We start from the raw sequence: 25,824 nt of genomic DNA, 5'->3' as shown, positions 1-25,824 counted from the left end.
GAACACCTTACCCGCCCACGTCCACTCAATCAGTATTCTGTAAGTTTCAATGAGAACCTCCCTTCGTCCTTCTAAACTCCATCCAGTACAGACCCAGAGTCCTCAAACACTCCTCAGACTTGCTTTTACTTAACTTCCTTTCACAACCGCAGGACTTCACAAAAGTGCCTTACAGTGAATGAAATACTTCTGAGGTGTGACCATTGCTGAAACGCAGAAGAAAGTGGTTTTAAGAAGTAAAGGACCATGCTAAACTTTCACTGAGGTGGCTGCGGTAACGCAGCAATACGAATGAATCTGAGGCACAATCTCAACTCTTCACCCACTTTGTTTACCACTTTCACACACACACACTGCGCCCCCCCCCACCCCCCCCCCCGTCTTCCTAGCAGATTTGATGTTAATGCCTTCTTGTTCCTGCAGCATGAACGTGTTAAAGTAAAAGTTGCGATTTCGTGTTTTCTTTCCTCTCAAAGCAACAACGGCGCGAACGAGACCTACGCAAGCAGCAGGAGAAGGAGCACCAGCGGCAGTTAGACGAGATGCAGCAACTTCGGAGGGAGGAGGAGAGGAGACAAGCTGAGAGAGAGCAGGTACAAACCCTGGCTGCCCTGCAGCAAATACATTAACCTTTTACTTTGTGGTTAGGCAAGGGGTACCGGACGCTTCTTGTGCAACCCTTGGCGTTGGACTTCCCTCTAATTAAAATCCCTTCTGGCTGAAAGGTCCCATAGAATCCCTACAGTGCAGAAGGAGGCCTTTCGGCCCATCGAGCCTGCACTGACAACAGTCCCACCCAGGCCCTGGATCCATAACCCTATGTGTTTACCCTACTAATCCCTCCTCACAACTCTAAGGACCCAGGTTCCATTTCCAGTTTGGGTTACTGTCTGTGTGGAGTCTGCACGTTCTCCCTGTGTCTGCGTGGGTTTCCCTTGGGTGCTCCAGTTTCCTCCCACAGTCCAAAAGACTCGCTGGTTAGGGTGTATTGGCCGTGATGGATTCTCCCTCAGTGGTACCCGAACAGACGCCAGAGTGTGACGACAAGGGGATTTTTACAGCAACTTCATTTGCAGTGTTAATATAAGACTATTTGTGACAGGATGAATAAATAACTGTGACAGTAAAGGGTAATTTAGCATGGCCAATCCACCTAACCCACACATCTTTGGACACTGAGGGGTAATTTAGCATGGCCAATCCACCTAACCTGCACATTTTTGGACGCTAAAGGGCAATTTAGCATGACCAATCCACCTAACCTGCACATCTTTGTACACTAAAGGGCAATTTAGCATGGTCAATCCACCTAACCGACATATCTTTGGACTGTGGGAGGAAACCGGACCACCCAGAGGATACCCACGCAGTCAGGTTCTCCAGCTTATGCTGACCTTGCTCAGGTCAGCTTCTGTATCCCTGGGTGAGTGAGATGATGATTCAGCCAAAGTCCTCGCTCCCAATTGCCCAGTGATCCCAGCAGAAAGTGCAGACATGAGGGTGTCAGCCGAGGACCCCAGTAGTCATCTGCACCCTTGCTAATGAAGAATGATAGCTCTGCTGAGGAAGCAGAGGGCTGCTAATGCTAAGAAAACCATACTAAGTTGGGCCTTCCCTCCCTCCCCCCAGGGGCATAACCCCTTGATGCTTCATTAGAAGATGCTGTGACACAAAAAGGGTCTTACCCCCCTCATGCTCTGTTAATTTGACTTCATCCCCTTTACTTATGATGGTCACAAGACTCGACACAATCAAGCCCAGTGATCCGGCGATCCTTGTTGGCTGATCTGTGAGGTAGGCTTGCGAGACTTTGTCCCAACATAGAACATACATAGAACATTACAGCGCAGAACAGGCCCTTCGGCCCACGATGTTGCGCCGACCAGTTACAAAAACAATGACCCACTAGCCTATACCAATCCCTTTTCGTCCATAAACCTATCCAGAGATCTCTTAAACGCCCCCAAACTAGACGCATTTACAACTGCAGCAGGCATCAGTGGCCAAATATAATTGACATAAAAAATGAGATGCAGTCTTTTCACAGGTATCGCCATCATTACAATTCACAGAGGAGCCAAACTAGTGCCAGAAGAAAATGACCCAAATGGTAGAGTTATTTCAGTCAGCATCCATGCTACCCAATCTTTAGGATCCAGGCGGCACAGTGGTCACCAGTGCTGCCTTACAGCACCGGTTCAATTCCGGCCTTGGGTGACTGTCTCTGTGGAGTTTGTACGTTCTCTCTCTCTCTCTTCCACCCCCACCCCCACCCCTCCATCATTCCTCCCACCCCACTCTTTAAATGGTCTGGGACCGAGAGTCAGAGGTGAAAGCGCGCTATTATGTAATACAACGCAACAAACAGTCACGTCCATGCCTGCTCTTTGACCCAGGCATCAGTGTAGACTAGTTCCTCAGCTCCTTCCACACTTACATTTCCTTTTATCATTCATTCATGTGGGCATCACTGGCTGGGCCAGCATTTATTGCCCATCTCTGAGGAGCTAATGGACAGTATCTATCCTGCCAACATCCCTAAGACAGAACTCATTGCTGTTCAGAGAAGAACCTCTGAAGAAGTCTTCAGAGGTGGTGCCAGAGCTCTAGAGAATTGCAAATATGCTACAGTCCTGTTCACAAAAGGGTGTAAAGATAACCTTTGCATTGCTTTGGCTCTGGAGCAGGTCAGACTGATTGAGCACGGCAGATTTCCTTCCTGAAAGAACATGAGTGTGCCAGATGGGTTTTTCCGACAATGGTCATCATTGGACCAGATTTTTATTGAATTCAGATTTCACCATCTGCCATAGTGGGATTTGAAACGGTCACCACGACCCTGAATTACTAGTCCAGTGACAATACCACTGCCTCCCCTGCTCATCCACTTCCTCTGTGAACGTTTATCCTATTTCTTAATCTTTGAAGGTGAGGTTTATGCTGATAAAATGGCGTTAAGGCAATGGGTAGGATTTTGTATTTTTTAAATTTATTTATGGGACATGAACATTGCTGTTTGGTCAGTATATGGACTCCAGTTCCGTCATTCAAACCTTGCAGTGTTTAACTTCACCTGACTGCTCTCAATATCATCCATCCCAAGTTTTGTTTTTATGTATTAGTATCACAAATAGGCTTTCATTAACACTATAATGAAGTTACTGTGGAAATCCCCCAGTGGCCGCACTCTGTCACCTGTTTAGGTAACACTGAGGGAGAATTTAGCATGGCCGATGCATCTCATCAGCACATTTTGTGGACTTTGGGAGGAAACCGGAGCACCCGGCGGAAACCCACACAGACACGGGGGAGAACGTGCAAACTTCACACAGACGGTGACCCAAGGCTGGAATCTAACCTGAGCCCCTAGCACTGGGAGGCAGCAGCCCTAACCACTGTGCCACCATGCCGTCCTAGTGTGGAAATTTCTCTTCAAAAGATGGGAGTGACAAAAATTGAGCTAAAACTGCAAGTTAAGCTTCCCCCCACCTTTGCTTCCTGCAAATTTTACTTCAGAAATGTTGACTTGTTTAGTACCTAACAGAAAGGGCTATTTGTGAATTGTTTTTCTGACTATTTCCTTTCCTTTACCTGTGCTTCGTTTTACATTCTCTGTCTCCAGGAGTACATAAGGCATCAATTAGAGGAGGAGCAAAGGCAGTTAGAGATCCTTCAGCAGCAGCTTCTGCAGGAACAGGCTCTGCTTCTGGTAAATGGTGCAGGCCGCAAACCCTCATCCTCTCACATCATTCCAAGGTGTCTGCTCCCAACCCTTGGAGGGGTCATGCAACATTTTCACAGGAGTAATCAGGGTGCTTTCCTTTCTGACTCATCCTTTCCCCTTTTCTCCATGCCACTCCCCCCGTCCCCGTCTCAACGAAGTCTAGTCCTCTCCATTCACAAGGACCTTGGCCATGAACTGAGATAAGTGTGGGAGTTGCAATGTTCCTGGTATGTCCCAAGTGTAATGTTTAATCTTGGATGCGAGTTACCATAAGAAATTTGCAAAGAACAGATGGAGATGTCCATAAACAGTCGTCTGTTCTTGGCTGGTGGATGGGGGGTTGGGTAGTGAGGGGAGCACAACACTGGAAGACTGGCACCAGTGGCCATTTTGTTTCAGGCGAGATGCTGCTTGGTGAATGCCAAAGGTCGTGGTGAATGACCCCAGTGATAACTGAGTGCCCAATGCCCTCGGATTCACCTTGATCCCTCCATATTGTGAGCAGAGATCTGTGGGATAGTTATGTCCTCTTGCCTATTTAAGAATTTTTTTTTATTTTTCCCATTGTTAGGTTCTTATGTGGACAGGCTAACAGGCAAGGTATACTCAGGTTTGGACATTCTTAACCCCCCACACCTTCCCCAAACCCACCTCACCCTTCTTTGCCCAACCTTTCACTCTGCCCAGACCAGGAATACTCTACGTACTCTTGTAAAATAAATATTGAATGACCCTTCAACCCATTTCCATCTCAGTGCAAGTCCAATCCTTCTAATGTGCGTGTGTGTGTATGCGCCTCAATATCCTTTTGCAGATCCTCCTAGTACCCAGTACGCTATCAATCCTGTTTGCATTTAGGATCTTTTTGATTTGGTTCAATTTAAATCCAAATCAACAAGCTGTTTGCATTAAGGCATGGAGTGCAAATGGGGTGAATTTAATTTGGAGTGAGCCTGAAGTGAATACTTGTCCCCTCAGTGGTGGTGCGGCAGAATTAGTGCAGTAATCTCTACCCCCCCAACCCCCCCAGCTGAGGGATAGGAGAGTACCCTTCCCCTCTTGTGGTTTTACTCCCCATTTGCAATTTTGAGGGATTGTTTGAATAGAGGGAAGGAGAAAATGAATGGGAATGGGAAGAGCGTATTCCATCACTCCACCGTGCCTTTGGATGCAGAGCAATTTTGACGGAGATCTGGAGCCCTTGCCAGATGTGACTCTCCTGAGCAAGGAGCAGTGCTCCGAAAACTCGGGATTCCAAATAAACGTGTTGGACTTTAACCTGGTGTTACCTTGCCCACCCCAGTCCAACGCCGGCATCTGCACATCAAGGGTGCCTTCAGCCAGCCAGCAGTTGGGCAACATTGGAAGACCTAAAGTAGGGGAAGTATTATTTTCCAGTGAAGGATAGTCAAAAGGGGGGGGGAAAAGCTGCCACCTTGAAGGGATACTGGATTCACTCTGACTCTGAATTGAATTTGGATCAAGCATGTGTATCTGCCTCCATTCTGGAATTATGTGAGTGCATGCAGTTTTGCGAGAAGGTGCAATGTTTCCTGACCCCCCCACCCTCTCCCCCGGATGCTGTGGATGTTTACGAACTCTGGAGATTTTCCATCAGGAATGCTTTATGTAAGGCTATGCTGCTGTGTGCTTGTTGTGCTGACTTTAAGCCGTTAGCAGTGCACTCAACTGTGTGTTGCGTCACATTTCGAAATCTCTGATGACGTTTTCAAAGAGCAAGGACTTTGCTTGCCCCGAGTAAAGCCTCACGTGGATTTCAGGACAAATGAGTAAATGCACGTTGATTTGACCAATGATGGTGATTCGCACCAGTTGAATTGTAAGTCCTTCGTTTGCGAGCAGGTTTTAGCTCTGTTACCTGCCCCTCAGCGTTGATAAGACAATTCCACTCCGTGATTGTATGTCCACTGGATTTGCCAATTTCCTGAATTCTGGAGCACAAAAGCCATCAGGGCTGCCAGTGCAATGTGGTACATTTCTAATCCTTTAGTCATCACAAGGCCTTGTGATTTTGAATGTTTGATTTGATTTATTATTGTCACCTGCATTGGGATACAATGAAAACTGTCGTTTCTTGTGTGCTGTACAGACAAAACATACCGTTCGTAGAGGACATAGGGGAGAATGATTTGATTTAATTTGATTTATTATTGTCACATGTATTGGGATACAGTGAAAAGTATTGTTTCTTGTGTGCTGTACAGACAAAACATACCGTTCGTAGAAGACATAGGGGAGAATGATTTGATTTAATTTGATTTATTATTGTCACATGTATTGGGATACAGTGAAAAGTATTGTTTCTTGTGTGCTGTACAGACAAAACATACCGTTCGTAGAAGACATAGGGGAGAATGATTTGATTTAATTTGATTTCTTATTGTCACATGTATTGGGATACAGTGAAAAGTATTGTTTCTTGCTACAAAGTATACCATTCATAGAGTAAACAGGGGAGAAAGATTTGATTTGATTTATCATTGTCGCATGTATTGGGATACAGTGAAAAGTATTGTTTCTTGCGCGCGATACAGATAAGGCATACTGTTCGTAGAGAAGGAAAGGACAGAGTACAGAATGTGCTACAGTCATAGCTAGAGTGCAGCTTAATGCGAGGTAGATCCATTCAGAAGCTTGATGGCAGCAGGGAAGAAGCTGTTCTTGAGTAGGTTGGTACATGATCTCAGACTTTTGTATCTTTTTCCCAACGGTAGAATTTGATTTGATTTATTATTGTCACATGTATTAACATACAGTGAAAAGTATTGTTTCTTGCGTGCTATACAGACAAAGCATACTGTTCATAGAAAAGAAAACAAGAGAGTGCAGACCATAGTGTTACAGTCATAGCTAGGGTGTAGAGAAAGATCAACTTAATGCGAGGTAAGTCTATTCAAAAGCAGCAGGGAAGAAGTGCTATTCTTTGGTCGGTTGGTACGTGTCTTCAGACTTTCGTACCTTTTTCCCGAAGGAAGAAGATGGAAGAGAAAATGTCCAGGGTGCGCGAGATCCTGAATTATGCTGGCTGCTTTGTCGAGGCAGCGGGAAGTGTAGATAGAGTCAATGAATGGGAGGCTGGTTTGCATGATGGACTGGGCTGCATCCAAGACCTTTTGTAGTTTCTTGCGGTCTTGGGCAGAGAAGGAACCATAGCAAGCTGTGATACATCCAGAAAGAATGCTTTGTATGGTGCATCTGTAAAAGTTGTAAAAGCAAGATGGAAGAGAGAATGTCCGGGGTGTTTTGGGTCGTTAATTATGCTGGCTGCTTTGCCAAGGCAGTCGGAAGTGTAGACGGATTAAATGGATGGGAGGCTGGTTTGCATGATGGACTTCATTTACAATCCTTTGTATAGTTCCTTGCGGTCTTGGTCAGAGCAGGACCCATACCAAGCTATGAGGCAGGTTTGCACGATGGACTGAGCTTCATCAAAGCACTTTATGGGAGTATTTACTGAATCTCTGCTGGTAAGTATCAACTCAACCGCACCCCATCCTCCCGTCCCAAGCCAAGTCCAATGGCAGTGATCCAAGGTATGCAGATTGGGTAACCCAACAGTATAACTGGCAAGATAAAGCTACTTAAGCACTGATAAATTACTGATATCCAGACATCAACTGCCACTTGGTTATTGCTCAAACATGTTCAGGGAGCACGTGCTGAGGACATCTATTTATAGAATATCATTATTGCCTGAACTTGTATCACTACTTCTGCCTTCCTTGTATGTAATTAACACTTGGCTCAGCGCCAATTGTAAATCTAACCAACAAGATGAAGGCAAACAATTATTCATCTATTGATAGCGGCACAGTAGCTAACACTGCTGCCTGTCAGCGCAAGGGACCCAGGCTCGATTCCCGACTTGGTCTGTGTGGAGTTTGTACATTCTCCCCGTGCCTGCATGGGTTTCCTCTGGGTGTTGTGGTTTCCTTCCACAGTCCAAAGATGTGCTGGTTAGGTTGATTGGCCGTGTTAAATTGCCCTTTAGTGTCAGGGGGATTAGCAGGGTAAATATGTGGGGTTGCGGGGATAGGGCCTGGGTGAGATTGTGGTTGGTGCAGGTTTGATAGGCTGAATGGCCTCCTTCTGCACGGCAAGATAGTTACTTACCACCCTGTTCTGTGGGGTCAGAGTTACTTGGATTTGGCAATACATGTAACCAATATTAATTTATTCTAGAACGTTCCTGCCTACAATATGCACCTAAAGACCTGCTGACTACAGAGGAGAAAGATGTAAGAGGGATCTGAAGGGTAACCTTCTCACACAGAGGGTGGTGCGTGTAGGGAATGAGGTGCCAGAGGAGGTAGTAGAGGCGGGTACAATGACAACATTTAAAAGACATTTGAACGGGTATATGGATGGGAAAGGTTTAGAGTAACGTGGGCCAACTGCAGACAAATGGGACTAGTTCAGTTTAAGAAACCTGTGGGCATGGACAAAGGGCCTGTTTCCATGCTGTACATCTCTATGACACTCTGAGTAATGATTAGTGCTTGCATGGTGTCAGCAAACTTGAGTAGCCACATCTCACTGAGAAACTTGGGAACAACTTTGTAGATTAGTTTTCAAACTGGCTGATAGATTTTGTAGCTGAAGAATTCTCTCCTGATCCCCGCTGTTGCATTGCATAGTCCAGCAAGATTATTGACAGATTAGATTATCGCATCTAATTTTGCGTTTGTGTGAATTTGCCAAAAAAAGGCTGAATGAACAATTCTCCATATCTCATTCTAACTGTCTGCTAAATCAATCTATGCTTGACCAATCCCCCGTTCTCCCTCCAGCCTACAGTTCCCTGATTTCCATCTTCTCGAAACTTGGTGGTTCCAGTGCACTCCTGGCTGGTTACCCACACCTGGCACAGTGGCACTGTGGTTAGCACTCCTGCCTCACAGGACCCAGGTTCAATTCCAACCTCGGGTCACTGTCTGTGTGGAGTCTGCATCTTCTCCCCATGTCGGCACAGGTTTCCTCTGGGTGCTCTGGTTTCCTCCCACACTCCAAAGATCTGCAGGTTAGGTGGATTGACCGTGCCAAACTGCCCCTTGGTGCCTCAAGATGTGTCAGTTAAATAGATTAGTCATGGTGAATGTGTGGGGTTACAGGGATTGCAGGGAGGGGGTTGGTGGGGGGCTGTGAGCGAATCAGTGCAAGCTCGATGGACTGAATGGCCTCCTTCTGCACTGTAGGGATTCTATGAATTCTCACATCTGTGCTCCTTTACTCATGTCTTAACCGGCCCCACGACACTTTCCCCTGTCACTCTCTGCCTTAGCTGACCTACCCAGCTCCCAGTCAAACAACGGTTTGATTCCAGGATTCTCCTTCTTGCTTTTCGAGCTTACTGTCTTGTCCTTGCCCTTACCTACCCAAGTAATCTCCACCATCTCTTCAACCGTCTAGAGATATCTGCACTGCTCCAATTCTTGCCTCTTGTGCAAGGGAGGCAATGCCCTGGTGGAATTATCTACTAATCCAGAAACTCAGCCAATGTTATGGGGGACCTGGGTTCAAATCCCACCACGGCAGATGGTGGAATTTGAATTCAATAAAAACTATCTGGAATTAAAAATGTCTTTCATAGAGGCTTTACGTTTCATAGAATCCCTGCAACACAGAAGGAGGCCATTCGGCCCATCAAGTCTGTACCGGCCACAATCCCATCCAGGCCTTATTCCCATAACACCACGCATTTACCCTGCTAATCCCCCCTACACTAGGGTCAGTTTATCATGGCCAATCCATCTAACTGATGACCGTGAAACTATTGTTGGAAAAACCCATCTGGTTCACTAATGTCCTTCAGGAAGAAGATCTGCTATCCTTACCTGGTCTGGCCTATGTATGACTCCAGATCCACAGCAATATGGTTGACTCTCAACTGCCTTCCAAGGACAATTAGGGATGGGCAATAAATGCTGGCCCAGCCAGCGATGCCCACGTCCCACGAATGAATAAAAAAATTTCCCAACTTTAATCACTTCTCCATTGATAACCATGTCTTCGGTGGCCCAGACTCCAAGATCCAAAATACCCTTACTGTTTCTATTTCTTCTCTCCATTTCTCTAATTTGCTTTCTCCAAAGCTTTGGTCATCTGATTTAATATCCCATTATGTGAAGCAGTGTCGTACTTTGTTGTACAAAGTTCCTGCGTCACACCATTGCATTATCAGCAACTAGGTAGGGGAGTCTAAAACTAGAAGGTCTAAAACTAAAACTAGAAGACTATAGGTTTAAATGAGAGGGGAGAGGTTCAAAAGGGTCCAGAGCCATAGTGGTTAACAGCATGGAAACAGGCCCTTCGCCCCAACTTGTCCATGCCTCTTTTTTTTAGAAACCCCTAAAGCTAATCCCAGTTGCCCGCGTTGGCCCATATCCCTCTATACCCATTGTATCCATGTAACTATCTAAATGCTTTTTAAAAGATAAAATTGTACCCGCCTCTACTACTATCTCTGACAGCTTGTTCCAGACATTCACTACCCTCTGTGTGAAAAAATTGCCACCTGGACACTTTTGTATCTCTCGCCTCTCACCTTAAACCTATGTCCTCTAGTTTTAGACTCCCCTACCTTTGGGAAAAGATATTGACTATCTACCTTGTCTATGCCCCTCATTATTTTATAGACCTCTGTAAGATCACCCCTCAGCCTCCCACACTCCAGAGAAAAAAGTCCCAGTCTATTCAGCCTCTCCTTATAACTCAATCCATCAAGTCCTGCAGCATCCTAGTAAATCTTCTCTGCACTCTTTCTGGTTTAATAATATCCTTTCTATAATAGAGGGGCAATTTTTCTCACACAGGCTGGTGAGTGTCTGGAACGAGCTGCCAGAGGTGTTAGTAGAGGCAGGTATAATTTTGTCTTTTAAAAAGTGTTTAGACGTTACAAGGGGACTAGAACTTATGGGGCATGGTCTCAAAATAAGGGAGAGCAGATTTAGGACTGAGTTGAGGAGGAACCTCTTCACACAAAGGGTTGTGAAACTGGAATTCCCTACCCAGTGAAACATTTGAGGCTATCTCATTGAATGTTTTTAAGGCAAAGATAGATACATTTTTGAACGGTAAAGAAGTTAAAGGTTATGGTGAGCAGGTGGGTAAGTGAAGCTGAGTCCACTAAAAGATCAGCCGTGATCTTATTGAATGGAGGAGCAGGCTCGAGAAGCCAGATGGCCTTCTCCTGCTCCTAGATCTTATGTTCTTATAGGTAAAATGGGTATGGAGGAATTTGGACCAAATGCAGGCAATTGGAACTAGCTTAAAGGTTTTTTAAAAAGGGGCAGCATGGACAAGTTGGGCTGAAGGGCCTGTTTCCATGCTGTAAACCTCTATGACTCTACACTAATACATGTTGATGAACCTGCTTCCACCATCCTTTTAGGCAATGCCTTGCAGGCCAACATGACTGCATTCAAAACTACATCCCCTTCCTCTCCCCCTTCACTTTGTTCTCCCCTTTGTGAAATGCTGATTCTTGGCTGCTTCCACCCTCAGATTGGATATTTCCTTGACTACCAGGCAGGCTAATTCTGAGTGTGAATCCCTGAGCCCTTTTACCTCAGTGCTGAGCGATATTTATGGAACAAAAATGGCAGAAGTAAGCTGACCACCCTAGCGCCTGAGGAAGTGTTCCTGTGGAGGAGGAGCAGATGTTTGCTTTTTAAACGTGATGGATGAGAGGGAAATGTCAAGTGTATAAGCTCCTAGGTGGGGGATTGTTGTCACTATTTGGATTCAGAATCAGCCAGGTGGTGCAGGAGTGTGCACTGCCTGCTTTCTGATCACAGTTACAATTCCCATCAGTGTTAGATTCTCATAAGCCTGTCTCCCACAAGCCTTGTTTTAAAAATAGAGCTTGGTTTCATTGAACAAAACCGTCAAGCTTCAGCGAAACTTGACAAAAACTTCTTCTTGGACCACATCAGTTCAGTGCTTCCTGGATGGTAACTCAGAAAATGCCAAGCTCGTACGGGCGGCACAGCGGTTAGCACTGCTGTCTCACGCCGCTAGGGACTCGGGTTTGATTCACAGCTCGGGTCACTGTCTGTGCGGTTTGCACATCATCCTCGTGTCTGCATGGGTTTCCTCCAGTTGCTCCAGTTTCTTCCCACAGTCCAAAAGACATGCTGCTTAGGTGCATTGGCTGTACTAAATTCTCCCTCAGTGTACCCAAGCAGGTACTGGCTCGGGTAACCTAGCTCCTCACGTTTCTAATATGACTTGACTATGTGACCCTGTGCACCTAACGCATATTATCATAGAAGTCCTACAGTGCTGAAGGAAGCCGTTCAGCCCATAAATCTGCACCAATCACAATTCCAGCCAGGCCCTATCCCGTAACCCCACTTATTTATCCTGCTAATCCCTCCTGACACTAAGGTACAATTTACTGTGGCCAGTCCACCTAACCTGCACATCCTTGTACTGTGGGAGGAAACCCATGCAGACACAGAGAGAGCCTGCAGACGCCACACAGACAGTGATCCATCTTGGGAATCGAACCCGGGTCCCTGACGCTGTGCCACCGTGCTGCCCCCACCTTTCATTACCTCAATCAGAGAAATACCCCAAAGATCCTTTACTTCGGTGAAAAGCTCAAAAGTCCCTCTGCGAAATAAACATTTAGATGGCTCAAATGAATAATTGTCCTACTTTCCAGCATTTGCTGTATTCCTTCCAGACAAACTGACTGCTTGTAACATAAGATTGCATCGCGAGGTAATCCCTCTTAACATAAAATGTATTAATGGCACATAAGAATGGGCCAGTGCTACCAGTATCCTGAGTATGTTGTGTGATTACAAGAAGAAATTAGATATAGCTCTTGGGGCTAAAGGAAACAAAGGATGTGGGGGGAAGAGGGGGATCAGGATATTGAATTTGATGATCAGCCATGATCAAAATGAATGGTGAAATAGGCTTGAAGGGCTGAATGGCCTACTGCTTCTAGATTCTATGTTTTGAAATGATTTAGGCTTAGAGTACCTTCGTCTATTGCTTTATTGTCTCAAAACAGTGCTAGTCTGCAGGTTGCTAAAGATCTCGACAAACGCAGTTTTGGTCTTACGTCAGGGTGGCAGAAACGTGTGTTCCCGTTGCTGACGGCACTATCAGTATTGGTTTTACACATTCCCCTCAGTCAGCTCCCCCTTCAGTTTTCCTCAAGTACATGCCTAACACTGGGAATTGCTTCCTTGCGCAGGAATACAAGCGGAAACAGCTGGAGGAGCAGCGACAGTCGGAGCGACTCCAGAGGCAACTGCAGCAGGAGCACGCCTTCCTGATGTCACTGCAGCAGCAGCAACAGCAACAACAACTGCAGAAGCAGCAGCAGCAGCAGCAACAGCAACAACCGCAGGAAAAGAAACAGCTGTATTATTACAACAAAAATGTCAATCCGACTGACAAGCCAGCCTGGGCAAAGGAGGTAACCCTTCAGAAACTCACGTCTCTCTACACAGCAAAGGCTTTGAGGGGAAAGCATAGAACCTACGGCACGGAGGCAGGCCCTTCAGCCCAAACTGGTCCATGCTGACCAAAATGCTCATCTAAGCTGACCCCATTTGCTTGCATTTGGCCCATATCGCTCTAATTTTTCCTATCCAATTATACCTGTCCAAATGCCTTTTAAATGTTGCCTCAACCACTTCCTCTGGCAGCTCATTCCACATACCCACCATCTTCCGTGTAAAAAAGCTGCTCCTCAGGTTCTCATTAATTCTTTCCCCTCTTAACGTAACCACATGCCCTCTAGTTCTCAATTCCCCACGCCTGGAAAAAAGACTGAGTGCATTCACCCTATCCATTCTTCTCATGATTTGATACACCTCTATAACACCACCCCTCAGTCTCCTACACTCCAAAGAAAAACGTCCTAACCTGTCCAATCTTTCCCCATAACCCCATTCCTTGAGTCCTGGAAACACCCTTGTAAATCTCTTCTGCACTCTCTCCAGTTTAATAACATCTTTCCTTTGGCAATATGATGAAAACTGAACACAATAGCCCAGGTGCTGCATCACCAATCCCAATTTATGTACTCAGTGCTGATGAAGGCTAGTGTGCCAAAAGCCTTCTCCACTGCCCTATCGACCTGTGAGTTTGGAGAATCTTACACCTGAACTCCAAGGTCTCTCTGTTCCACGATACTCCCTAAGGTCCTACCATTCACCGTGAAAGTCCTATCTTGATTTGACTTTCCAAAATGCAACACCTTACACTTATCTGTATTGAACTCCATTTACCATTTCGCGGCCCACATCCTCAGCTGATCAAGACCCTGCTGCAATTTTTGATAACCTTCCTCACTTTCTACAATACAGCCTATCTTAGTGCCATCTGAAAACTTACTGATCATGCCTTGTAAAGTCTCATCCAAATTGTTGATATAGGTAACAAACAGCCATGGGCCCAGCACTGACCCCTGAGGCACACCACTCCTCACAGGCCTCCAGCCTGACAAGCATCTTTCCACCATAACCCAACGCTTCTTTACCATCAAACCAATTATATATCCAATTTGCCAGCTCTGCCTGGATTCCATGTGATCTAACCTTCCAGAGCAGCCTACCATGTGGAACCTTATCAAAGACCATCAAATGAAGTTGGTCTCAGTATAATGATGGACACGGGGAAGAGAGGAGATCATTCAGCCCCTTGAGCCTGTTTCACCATTCAGTTTCATCATTCAGTTAGGTTGCAGCAGACCAGTATTTGCAAGGTCTGGGTCCAAAGCTCCTGATGAAGATCTAACCATCTCCGTTCTGAGATTTCCAGTTGACCCTCAGTTCCACAGCTCCTTTGGAGGCAGATTTCCTTCACTAAAAGACATTAGTGAACCAGATGAATTTTTCCGAGAACGACAGTGGTTTCATGGTCATCAGTAGGTTCTTAATTCCAGATTTTTTTTTTAGTTATTGAATTCAAATTGCACCATCTGCTGTGGCAGGATTCGATGTGTGATTTACATTTAACCACAGTGATATACAGGAAACACTCTGGGCAGATTGTACTTGGCCAACCGTGTCCAGTGAGACCCAGAATCTGTATCACAGCTTTAGTTCTTCGCAGGATGAAAAGTCTTCTGCTCCTTGCAGCCAGCAGAGATTAAAGAACCAAATATTCAGCCAACCTGACTGGGCTGGAGTGTTTTCTCTAGACCTGGTGGCCTGTTCGTTGGCGCTGCTGTCTACCAGTGTCAGGGACCCAAGTTCAATTCTGGCCTCAGGTGACTGTGGGGAGTCTGCACGTTCTCCCTGTGTCTGTATGGGTTTCCTCTGGGTACTCCAGTTTCCTCCCACAGTCCAAAGATGTGTAGGTTAGGTGGATTGGCTATGTAAATTGCCCCTTAGTGTCCAAAGGTGTGCAGGTTGGGTTGATTGACCATACTAAATTGCCCCTTAGTGTCCAAAGGTGTGCAGGTTAGGTGGATTGGCCATGCTAAATTGCCCCTTGGTGCCTAAAGGTGTGCCAATTAGGTGGATTGGCCATGTTAAATTCCCCTTTGGTGCCCAAAGATGTGCAGGTTAGGTGGATCAGTCATGCTAAATTCCCCTTTAGTGTCGGGGGACTAGCAGGGTAAATACATGGGGTTACAGAGATAGGGCCTGGGTAGGATTGTTGTTGGTGCAGACCTGATGGGCTGAATGGCCCACGCACTGTCAGGATTCTATTCTATTCTATCTGAACAGGACAACAAGCATTTATCTTACTGGACTGTCCTTAAAGCTTGCTGTGTAAAGCCAAATTCAGGCACACAGGAGATATGGAAGAGGCTGAAGATCATATGGTGCATTCAGCACTGGCCAAGGCAACATGTCATCAGAATTAGAACAGAGTCAGACTGAGGGTGCCTGGAGGGAAAGACTTTATTACTTTGCAAAATCCAACAGTCTGTTCAGGATCACTGGCCTCCACAAATGTTTCACTGAGCGTCATTTAAGTATGACACATCTAGCTTGGGGCAAATAAAATATTAAGAATGGTGACACTGTTTACCCACATGTTTTGCATTAATCGGAACTTGCAGCATTACCAGACCAAGCCCAAGGATGTCTATAGCCTGCTTGCTTTATTTTGCTATTAAGTCACTTGGCTCATTTGAACTATCCCTCTCTGTCTGTGAAGGTCGAAGAACGCTCCAAAATGAACAGGCAGAACTCGCCAGGTGCGAAGCCGAAGATGGGGACCACGATATCGGATCCGTCGCTGCAGTCGCTCAGCGAATCGGTGCCCAACAGTGCCGCCCAAGCCTCCCAGACACCGCCCATGCACCGGCCCGTGGAGCCACAGGGAGCCCAGTCAAAGGTGCTTCTCCAACACAATTTCTTTGTTTCTTTTGGGTTGCAGTTTTCCCTTCTCGTTAGTAGCAGTACAGCAGTCCATCAAGTACTATGTACATTGTGGGCAGTACAGTGGCACAGTGGTTAGCACTGCTGCCTCATAGCGCCAGGGACCCAGGTTCAGTCCCTGGCTTGGGTCATTGTGTGGAGTTTATACGTTCTCCCCATGACTGCGTGGGTTTCCTCTGGGTGCTCTGGTCTCCTCCCACAGTCCGAAAGACGTGCTGGTTAGAATGCATTGGCCACAATAAATTCTCCTTCAGTGTATCTGAATAAGCGCCGGAGTGTGGCGACTAGGGGGTTTTCACAGTAACTTCATTGCTGTGTTAATATAAGCCTAAACCTTACTGTTAATTAAAGGAAGTTTACTGCCATCCCGGCCTACAAGCAAAGGACTAGTAGATACATCTATGAAAGGAAATTAGCAGACACACGTTAAGTTGGAATTACAGTAAAAATTCACTCTTGTTAGTTTCTGGAGCCCTAAGTTTCATCAGCAATTGCTTTTCCTGTGGCCCTCTCACTGCCTCTCCCTCCTGCCTGCCACTCCCCCCTCGACCTTCTCATTTGCTGCTTCCCTTAGGCCTTTTTCACCAAAAGGTATTTAAATCCCAGTACAAAAGATGACAGCACAAAGCAACGTGACATTTTGTAATCTTTTTCATTGCATTGTGTTGCTTTCTCCATTAGAAAAGTACTCTAATGCATGTGAGCAATTGGGCGGTGCTGGTTAATGTAAGGATCAGTTTACTAGATCCCTATGATGAATCACTGCATTGGAAACACATCTGGGTTACAGTACAGCACCGAATAGTGATACATGAAGGTGTGAAAACCTTTGAGAATGTTTCAGACTCCTCAGTAGCCTTCCCACTTTGTTCACAAACTCTCAAACCTGGTAGTCTGTTTGTTGATTGGTTTCTGGATCCCGGACAGAAATAAGCGTGCAGGAGAAAATCTAGTTGTTAACTCCCATTTAAAATGGGAGCTCGATCTCAGTGGGGGCGGGATGGGGAGGTGGTACGTTGATGCACTGTGGGCATTCCCAATCCACAAAAAAAAAGACCAGAAGAAAATGGTGTGGAGGTCGGGAACAGAGTGAAATCAAATTTCCTCCAAAACAAAATCAAGGTGTGACTGTCCATGCACCAAAACGTACTGCCTTCACCCTCAGATAGAAATTCAGCCTCTCTCTTTTGATCTTTGCCCTTGAGTTCTTTACAACAAACTTCTCTCCAGATTTGCAGAGATGCTTCACATCTGCCTGATCACATTTGTTAATGAGGAGAAATTGTCGGGCTTTCTTCCATAGGTGGCACAGTGGTTAGCATTACTGTCTCACAGCACTAGGGACCCGGGTCCGATTCCTGGCTTGGAGTCTGTGCGGAGTCTGCACGTTCTCCCAGTGTCGGCATGGGTTTTCTCCGAGCGCTCCGGTTTCCTCCCACAGTCCAAAAGACGTGCATTTGCCGTGCTAAATTACCCCTTAGTGTTACCCGAACAAGTGCCGAAGTGTAGCGACTAGGAGATTTTCACAGCAACATCATTGCAGTGTTAGTGTCAGCCTACTTGTGACACTAATGAATAAACTTAAAAATTTACTCATAGCAATATTAAATAAAGAAAACACTCAATAAGCTGAAAAAATAAAAGTTGCTTTTTCCAGATTTTCTGTCGGTTCAAAAAGCCTACCTCCTGAAGCTCTTTCAAATTTGAACTCCTCAGTATTGAAGCAGAAGACACTTGTCTTGAGTCAGTGCATGCCAATTCAACTTTCCTTCTGTCCAATTACTGAAAGACAAGTTACTATATCAAAACCAACAAATACCTTTTTCACACATGGCAGTGCAGTGGTATGGATGGAATATTGTGAGCAATTTTGGGCCGTAAGGAGAGGGTCCAGAGGAGACTCGCAAGAATGAAAGACTTGACATATGTCAACGGTCTGAGGACTCTGGGTCTGTATTTGATGGAATTTAGAAGTGTAAAGGGGGATCTAATTGAGACTTACAGAATAACGAAAGGCCTGGATAGAGTTGACATGGGGAAGATGCTTCCATCCGTAGGAGAGACTTGGATCCAAGGATACAGCCTCAAAGTTTAGAACCGAGATGAGGAGGAATTTCTTTAGCCAGAAGGTGGTGAACCTGTGAACTTCATCACTGCAGAAGGCTGTGGAGGCTGGGTCATTGAGCCTATTTAAGACAGAGATAAATTCTTGATTGGTAAGGGGACCAAAGCTTACGGGGAAAAGACAAGAGAATGGGATTGAAAAATATATCAGCCATGATTGAATGGCAGGCAGACTCAGTGGGCCAAATGGCCTAATTCTGCTCCTATACCTGACAGTCCTGTGGCACTGAACTTAAAGCCTAGAGTTTGTGAGTCCAAATGTCATAATGGTCAATTTAAAATTGAATTCAGTAAATTTGCTGATTTGTGGATTAATCTGTTACCATGCCGACAGCTAGCCTGGTGTTCTTTCTCCTTCCTTTTGTGTATATATATTATATATATATATTTTTACATAATTTCTCCTTGTTTCTTCTGGTGCTGTAACATCCACACATCACTGGTTTTGATGCAGATAAAATTCATTCCACAAATGGATGGGAAACATTAGAGGGAACATTGATGGGTAGAGAGCAGTGTCTTGTAGAAGCCTGAGATTGTTATGGCAACAAATTGTTCATGTGCTGAAGTAAACTGCAACCCCCCCCCCCCCCCCCAACCCGGATTCTGCCACTCACCACCCTCTCAAAGCTCAAAATGGATCTAATTTGGATATATTTTAGTGTGCCTTTTACGTATATTCATGTGAAGCTCGGATGGCACAGTGGTTAGCAAACTGCCTCGATTCCGGTCTTGACTCACTGTCAGTGCAGAGTTTGCACGTTCTCCCCCAGTGTCTGCGTGGATTTACTCCTGGTGCTCCAGTTTCCTCCCACAGTCCGAAAGACTTTTGATTTGATTTAGTTTATTATTGTCACAGTGAAAAGTATCATTTGTTGCGCGCTATACAGACAAAGCATACCGTTCATAAAGAACATAAGAAATAGGAGCAGGAGTAGGCCATCTAGCCCTTCGAGCCTGCCCCGCCATTCAATAAGATCATGGCTGATCTGTCGTGGCTCAGTTCCACATTCCCACCCTCTCCCCATAACCCCTAATCCCCCTGCCTATCAAAAACCTATCTATCCGCATCTTAAATATATTTAGCGAGGCAGCCTCCACCACTTCAACGGGCAGAGAATTCCAGAGATTCACCACCCTTTGAGTGAAGAAGTTCCTCCTCAACTCTGTTCTAAACTGCGCCCCCCTTTATCTTGAGGCTGTGCCCCCTAGTCCTACTGTCCTTTCTGAGTGGGAAGAGCCTCTCCACCTCTATCCTATCCATCCCATTCATCATCTTATATGTCTCAATGAGATCTCCCCTCATTCTTCTAAACTCTAACAAGTACAAGCCCAGTCTATTCAGCCTCTCCTCATAGTTCAACCCCCTCAACTCCGGTATCAGCCTAGTAAACCTCCTGCACTCCCTCCAAGGCCAAAATATCCTTGCATAAGTGCGGCGACCAAAACTGCACACAGCTGCAGCCTCACCAGTGCCCTGTACAGTTGCAGCAAGACCTCCCTACTTTTATATTCAATCCCCCTCGCTATGAAGGCCAGCATCCCATTCGCCTTCCTGACCACCTGCTGCACCTGCAGGCTGGGTTTTTGCCACTCATGCACAAGGACCCCGAGGTCCCTCTGCACCGTAGCACGCTGCAGTTTTTTGCCATGTAAGTAATAGTCCTTCCTACCATTATTCCTACCAAAGTGGACAACTTCACACTTGCCAACATTAAATTCCATTTGCCAGTTCCTGGCCCATTCGCCCAGCCTATCTAGATCCCTCTGCAGACTTTCCACACCCTCCGCACAATTTGCCGTTCCACCAATCTTGGTGTCATCAGCAAATTTCGACACCATACACTCGCTTCCCTCCTCCAGATCATCTATATAAATGGTAAATAGCTGAGGCTCCAGCACCGGTCCCTGGGGCACTCCACTAGTCACCAAATGCCAATCCGAATAGCACCCATTGACCCCCACTCTCTGCCTCCTATTTGACAGCCAATCCTCTATCCACGCTAACACCCTACCCCCAACTCCATGCCCCCTAACCTTCTGTAATAACATCTTGTGTGGCACCTTATCAAACGCCTTCTGAAAATCAAGAAACACCACATCTACCGGCTCTCCTCTATCCACCGCCCTAGACACATCCTCATAGAACTCCAATAAATTCAGACACGACTTCCCCTTAACGAAACCGTGCTGCGTCTGCTCTATCAAACAATTCTCCTCAAGATGGCTCGCTATTTTCTCTCGTCGGCTCCAGGAGAGGGTGCAGAATGTAGTGTTACAGACACAGCCAGGGTGCAGAGAAAGATCAACTTAGTGCGAGGGTAGGTGTTCTTGAGTCAGTTGTTGTGACCTCAGACTTTTGCAACTTTTTCCTGACGGGACAAGGTGGAAGAGATTACGGATTCGAGCATTTTACCTACAACAGACGTTAAACTAACCGGCCTGTAATTCCCTGCCTTTTGCCTGCTACCCTTCTTAAACAACGGCGTAACATTGGCCGTTTTCCAATCTTCCGGCACTTCCCTGGAATCCAGCGAGGTTTGGAAAATAATCATCAAGGCATCCACTATCACCTCCACCATTTCTTTCAGAACCCTTGGATGCATTCCATCCGGTCCTGGGGACTTGTCTACAATCAGCCCCTCCAGTCTGTCGAGCACTGCCTCTCTAGTAACAATAATGTCATTCAGGCCCTCCACTCCTACCATCTTTCCATCGCTAACATCTGGCAAACTATTCACGTCCTCCTCCGTGAAGACCGAAACAAAAAAGTTATTCAAGGCCTCAGCCATTTCCCCATCCCCTACCACTAAGTCCCCCCTCTCATCCTCTAAGGGTCCAACGTTCACCCTAGTCAGCCTCTTCCTTTTTATATATTTATAAAAACTTTTACTACCCTTTTTTATATTAAGCGCTAGCCCAGCTTCATAGTTTATCCGACCCTTCTTTATCAACTTCCTCGTCATCCTTTGTTGATATTTAAACCTCTCCCAATCCTCTTCTCGCCCACTACTCTTAGCTACTCTAAACACATCTGCTTTTAATTTAACACTCTCCTTTACCTCCTTCGTTATCCACGGCTGATTATCTCTCCTCCTATGATCCTTTTTAACCATCGGAATAAATTTCTGCTGAGCACCAAGAAAGATCTCCTTAAAGATCCTCCACTGTTCCTCAGCAGACCTACCTTCCAATGTGCCCCCCCAGTCAACATTTGCCAATTCCTCTCTCATCCTATCGTACTCCCCTCTGTTCAAACAAAGGACACGTGTCCGGGAACCCACTTTCTCCTCCTCCATCTGCATCAGAAACTCCACCATACAATGATCACTCTTCCCAAGAGGATCCTTCACCACAAGGTCCCTAATTCTACCTGCCTCATTACATAACACCAGATCCAAGATAGCTCGCTCCCTCGTCGGCTCCAGGAGAGGGTGCAGAATGTAGTGTTACAGACACAGCCAGGGTGCAGAGAAAGATTAACTTAGTGCGAGGGTAGGTGTTCTTGAGTCAGTTGTTGTGACCTCAGACTTTTGCAACTTTTTCCTGACGGGACAAGGTGGAAGAGAGTATGTCCGGGGTGCTTGAGTTAAGGGCATTAGCCATGCTAAATTCACCCTCTGTGTTACCCAAATGGGCACCGGAATGTGGCGACTCAGAGAATTTCACAGTAACTTTGTTGCGGTGTTAATGTAAGCTGACTAGTGACACTAATAAGTAAACTTAAAAATGTAAGCAGACTTGTCACACTAACAAAAAAAAACGTTAATGGCTATGCTGACTTTAATGAAACACAGATGTGTAGGAAATTAATTAATGTCAGCATCTTAAACCTTGAAGCATTCAACTGAGTAACTCCTGGCTAGCTCCCAACATTTCATAATGCGTAAAATAGGGTCTGCATACAATCTTGCTTGCATTTCATCCACAAGAACTATAATATACATTAGATTTACTGCAGGGGTACAGACTTTACAGTTCAGTTAATGTTTTTATGCTCTGCCAAAACCTCCTCCCATTTTACTTAATCTCAGCCTTCCTTCTATTCCCTTACCTTCCTGAGTTTATCTAGCTTCCCCAGAAATTTATCAATCTTACTCACCTCAACTACAGCATGTGATGTTCTTTAGTTGAAGGCAGCCTTTTAACATTGTCCAAAAATCCTCTTACCAACTAATAATAAGTTACCTCCTACGTGTCACTTGCTGCCTCCAGTCTGCAAACTCTCCTGACCCTGCCGCTCACTGTTTCCCTTTGCCATAATCTCATTAGGAGAGGGGGCTCTGGAGGGGAACATGTTTAAGCTTAGTTATTGGGGCGGCACGATAGCACAGTGGTTAGCACTGCTGCTTCACAGCTCCAGGGACCTGGGTTCAATTCCCGGCTCGGGTGATGTCTGTGTGGAGTTTGCACATTCTCCTTCTGTCTGTGTGGGTTTCCTCCGGGTGTTCCGGTTTCCTTCCATAGTCCAAAGATGTGCCGGTTAAGTTGATTGACCATGCTAAAATTGCCCCTTAGTGTCCCGAGATGTGTAGATTAGCGGGTAAAATATGTAGGGATGTGGGTGTAGGGTCTGGGTGGGATTGTGGTTGGTGCAGACTCGATGGGCCGAAGGACTAATAGAATTTAGAACTATTAGTGTTGCAAGTCAGCTCGCATTAACACTGCAATGAAGTTACTGTGAAAATCCCCTTGTTGCCACACTCTGGTGCCTGCCTGCATACACTGAGGGAGAATTTAGCACAGCCAATGCACCTAGCCAGCACGTCTTTTGGACTGTGGGAGGAAACCGGAGCACCTGGAGGAAGCCCACATAGACGTGCTGGAGAAGGTGCAGACTCCGCACAGACAGTGACCCAAGCTGGGAATCAAACCCGGATCCCTAGTGCTGTGAGGCAGCAGTGTCAACCAGTGTGCCACCCTGTTGCCACAGTGAGAGAGCAAGAATTGTGAATGTGAGGGAGTAATTGGGCGGGTCAGTGAGTGGGATGGTCAGGGAGGAAGGAGTCAAGTCAGAAGGTAGGTGTGGAAAGTGAAGATGGGGGAAAGAGAGGTAGGAACAGATCAATGCCGGCACGGATGGGTGTCAGTAAGTTGGGGATCGGAGGGCATAGTTGGGGGAGAGAGGCAGCTGGTTGTGTGGGGTCGACGAGTTCCTGGGCAAGTCGTGTGTCAGGGAGGAAAGGGGTGAGTCTTGGAGGGAGGGGGAGAGTTGTGAGGGGGTATCAGGTTTGAAAAGGTAAGTCTTGGAGGGAGAGTTGTGAGAGGAGTATCAGGGAGGGAAGGAGTGAGTCTTGGAGGGAGGGGGAGAGTTGTGTGGAAGTTGAGAGGGAGGGAGGGTCAATGTTGTGTGGGGGTTGTCAGGAAGGGAGGGGGAGAGTCTTGGAGGTAGGGGGAGAGTTGTGTGGGGGTTGTCAGGGAAGGAAAGGGTATGTTTTGGAGGGAGGAGGAGAGTTGTGTGGGGGTTGTCAGGGAGGGAAGGGGTGAGTCTTGGTGGGAGGGGAAGAGTTTTGTAGGGGTTGTCAGGGAGGGAGGGATGAATCGGGCTATAGTGGAGATCACGGGCAAGGTTGGGAGGAAGGCGGCTAGTTGTGGAGGGGGAGTTGAGGAGGGAGGCAGTGAAGGCAGGTGGCAGGTCAGTGGGGTCTAGGTGGGAGGGGATGAATTGTGGAAGGGGTATGCAAGTTAGCCCAAGTTTGTGTTTGCGTCCTCAGTAACTGAACCAGAATGAAAATGTGACGGTGCTGACAGTGCTAACTTACTTTGCAAAACTCAAAATGCCTTAGTAGAATATGCCTGTATTTTGCGATAAAACAGTTCATACTTGGCCATGAATCTTTGATATGTATATCAAGGTGTTAGAGGAAGGAGATAAATGACCTTAATGAAGACAGAATGCTGAAATACCCAACAGTCCAGGCATTATCAATACAGCAAGAAATGATTTACCTTTCATGTTGAGCTTTCAGTCATAAGGTATTGGAGCAGAAGTAGGCCATTCAGCCCGTCAAGTCTGCTCTGCCATTTCATAGAATCCCTCCAGTATAGAAAAGGCCATTTGGCCCATCGAGTCTGCTCTGCCCTTTCGTGGAATCCCTCAAGTGCAGAAGGAGGCCATTCGGCCCATTCAGTCTACACCGTCAACAATCCCACCCAGACCGTATCACCATAACCGCACCCCCCCCCCATATTTACCCTGTTAATTCTTCTAACCTACGCATCCTGGGGCAATTTAGCATGACCAATGAACCTAACCCACAAGTCTTTTAGACCGTAGGAGGAAACCAGAGCACCCGGAGGAAACCCGTGCAGACTACTGATAGTCACCCAAGCTGGGAATTGAACCCGGGTACCTGGTGCTGTGAGACATCAGTGCTAACCACTGCGCCACCATGCCACCCCTTTGATCATGGCTAATCAGTTTGTTAACCCCATTCTCCTGCCTTGTTCCGATAACCTTTGATCTCCTTACCAATCAAGATTCTATCTATCTCTGTCTTAAATACGCTCAGTGACTTGACCAACCATGCTGAGTCTGTGCATCCTTTTCTGTATTTATTTCAGATTTCCAACATTCACCGAATTTGATTATGTTTTGATTTGACGGTTCACTGATGATTGTGCGTATCATTTGGCCTTTGGTTTTCCAGCTACATCTTTGCGTTCGCACTTTAACCTTGTTGGAACCTTTCCTGGCAGTTTCAGGTGGCGCATCTGGTCGCACTGAAGCCATCGTCAGCGCCAGTGCCGAGGTCTCAGTCGCTCCAGGACCAGCCGACCAAGAATGTGGCTGCCTTCCCGACCCAGGAGCCCGTGCCGGTGAAACGCGGCGAGATGCTGCGGCAGAACTCGGACCCCACCTCTGAGACCCCTGTGCTACCTCCCCACGCCGCAAACAGAGACGACTCTGGGCCATGGGTGAAGATGGAAGATGAAGCACCTCCAAAGGTAACCAGGCCGAATCCAAAGCTTGTAGCGCAAGAAGAGGGAAAAGGCTGTTAAAAGCACCCTCAACCAAGTAGACAGTGGCTTCTGCTAACTTATTAATTGTCTGATTGATTTATTATTGTCACATGTATTGGGAGACAATGAAAAGTATTGTTTCTTGCGCGCTACACAGCCAAAGCATACCGTTCATCAATTATATAGCAGAGAAGGATTTGATTTGATTTATTATTGTCATATGTATTGGGATACAGTGAAAAGTATTGTTTCTTGCGCGCTAAACACACAAAGCATACTGTTGATAGCATTCATAGGGAGAAGGATTTGATTTGATTTATTATTGTCACATGTATTAGTATACAATGAAAAGTATTGTTTCTTGTTTGCTATTCGGACGAAGCATACCATTCATAGAGTATGTAGGGGAGAAGAGAAGGAGAGAGTGCAGAATGTAGTGTTACAGTTTTAGCTAGGGTGTAGAGAAAGATCAGCTTAATGTGAGGTACGTCCATTCAAAAGTCTGACGGCAGCAGGGAAGAAGCTGTTCTTGAGTCAGTCAGTGCATGACCTCAGACTTCTGTATCTTTTTCCCAACGGAAGAAGTGTGTTTTTATTCACATGAGAGAACGGTATGTTTTGACTGCGTAGCAT

At 46.2% G+C, this 25,824-nt stretch overlaps 1 protein-coding gene across 4 annotated transcripts in view; it reads left to right on the top strand.

Annotated features, from left to right (window-relative positions):
* Positions 1-25,824, top strand: part of LOC145338650 (misshapen-like kinase 1) — a 316,064-nt gene that overhangs the window by 222,575 nt on the left and 67,665 nt on the right. For 2 of the 4 annotated variants that reach the window (XM_080183038.1, XM_080183039.1), the window contains exons 13-17: positions 477-593; positions 3,623-3,709; positions 12,957-13,181; positions 15,881-16,060; positions 24,928-25,176. In XM_080183038.1, coding sequence (XP_080039164.1) covers positions 477-593; positions 3,623-3,709; positions 12,957-13,181; positions 15,881-16,060; positions 24,928-25,176 — 858 coding nt within the window. The remainder of the gene's footprint in view (positions 1-476; positions 594-3,622; positions 3,710-12,956; positions 13,182-15,880; positions 16,061-24,927; positions 25,177-25,824) is intronic. The other 2 variants (XM_080183040.1, XM_080183041.1) reach the window with 1 other exon arrangement.

This window comes from Carcharhinus amblyrhynchos, unplaced genomic scaffold (genome assembly GCF_965287045.1).
Source record: "Carcharhinus amblyrhynchos unplaced genomic scaffold, sCarAmb.v2.hapA chromosome_128, whole genome shotgun sequence".
In the NCBI taxonomy this organism is placed as follows: Eukaryota; Metazoa; Chordata; class Chondrichthyes; order Carcharhiniformes; family Carcharhinidae; genus Carcharhinus; species Carcharhinus amblyrhynchos.
This window is presented reverse-complemented; position numbering and strand designations above follow the sequence as displayed.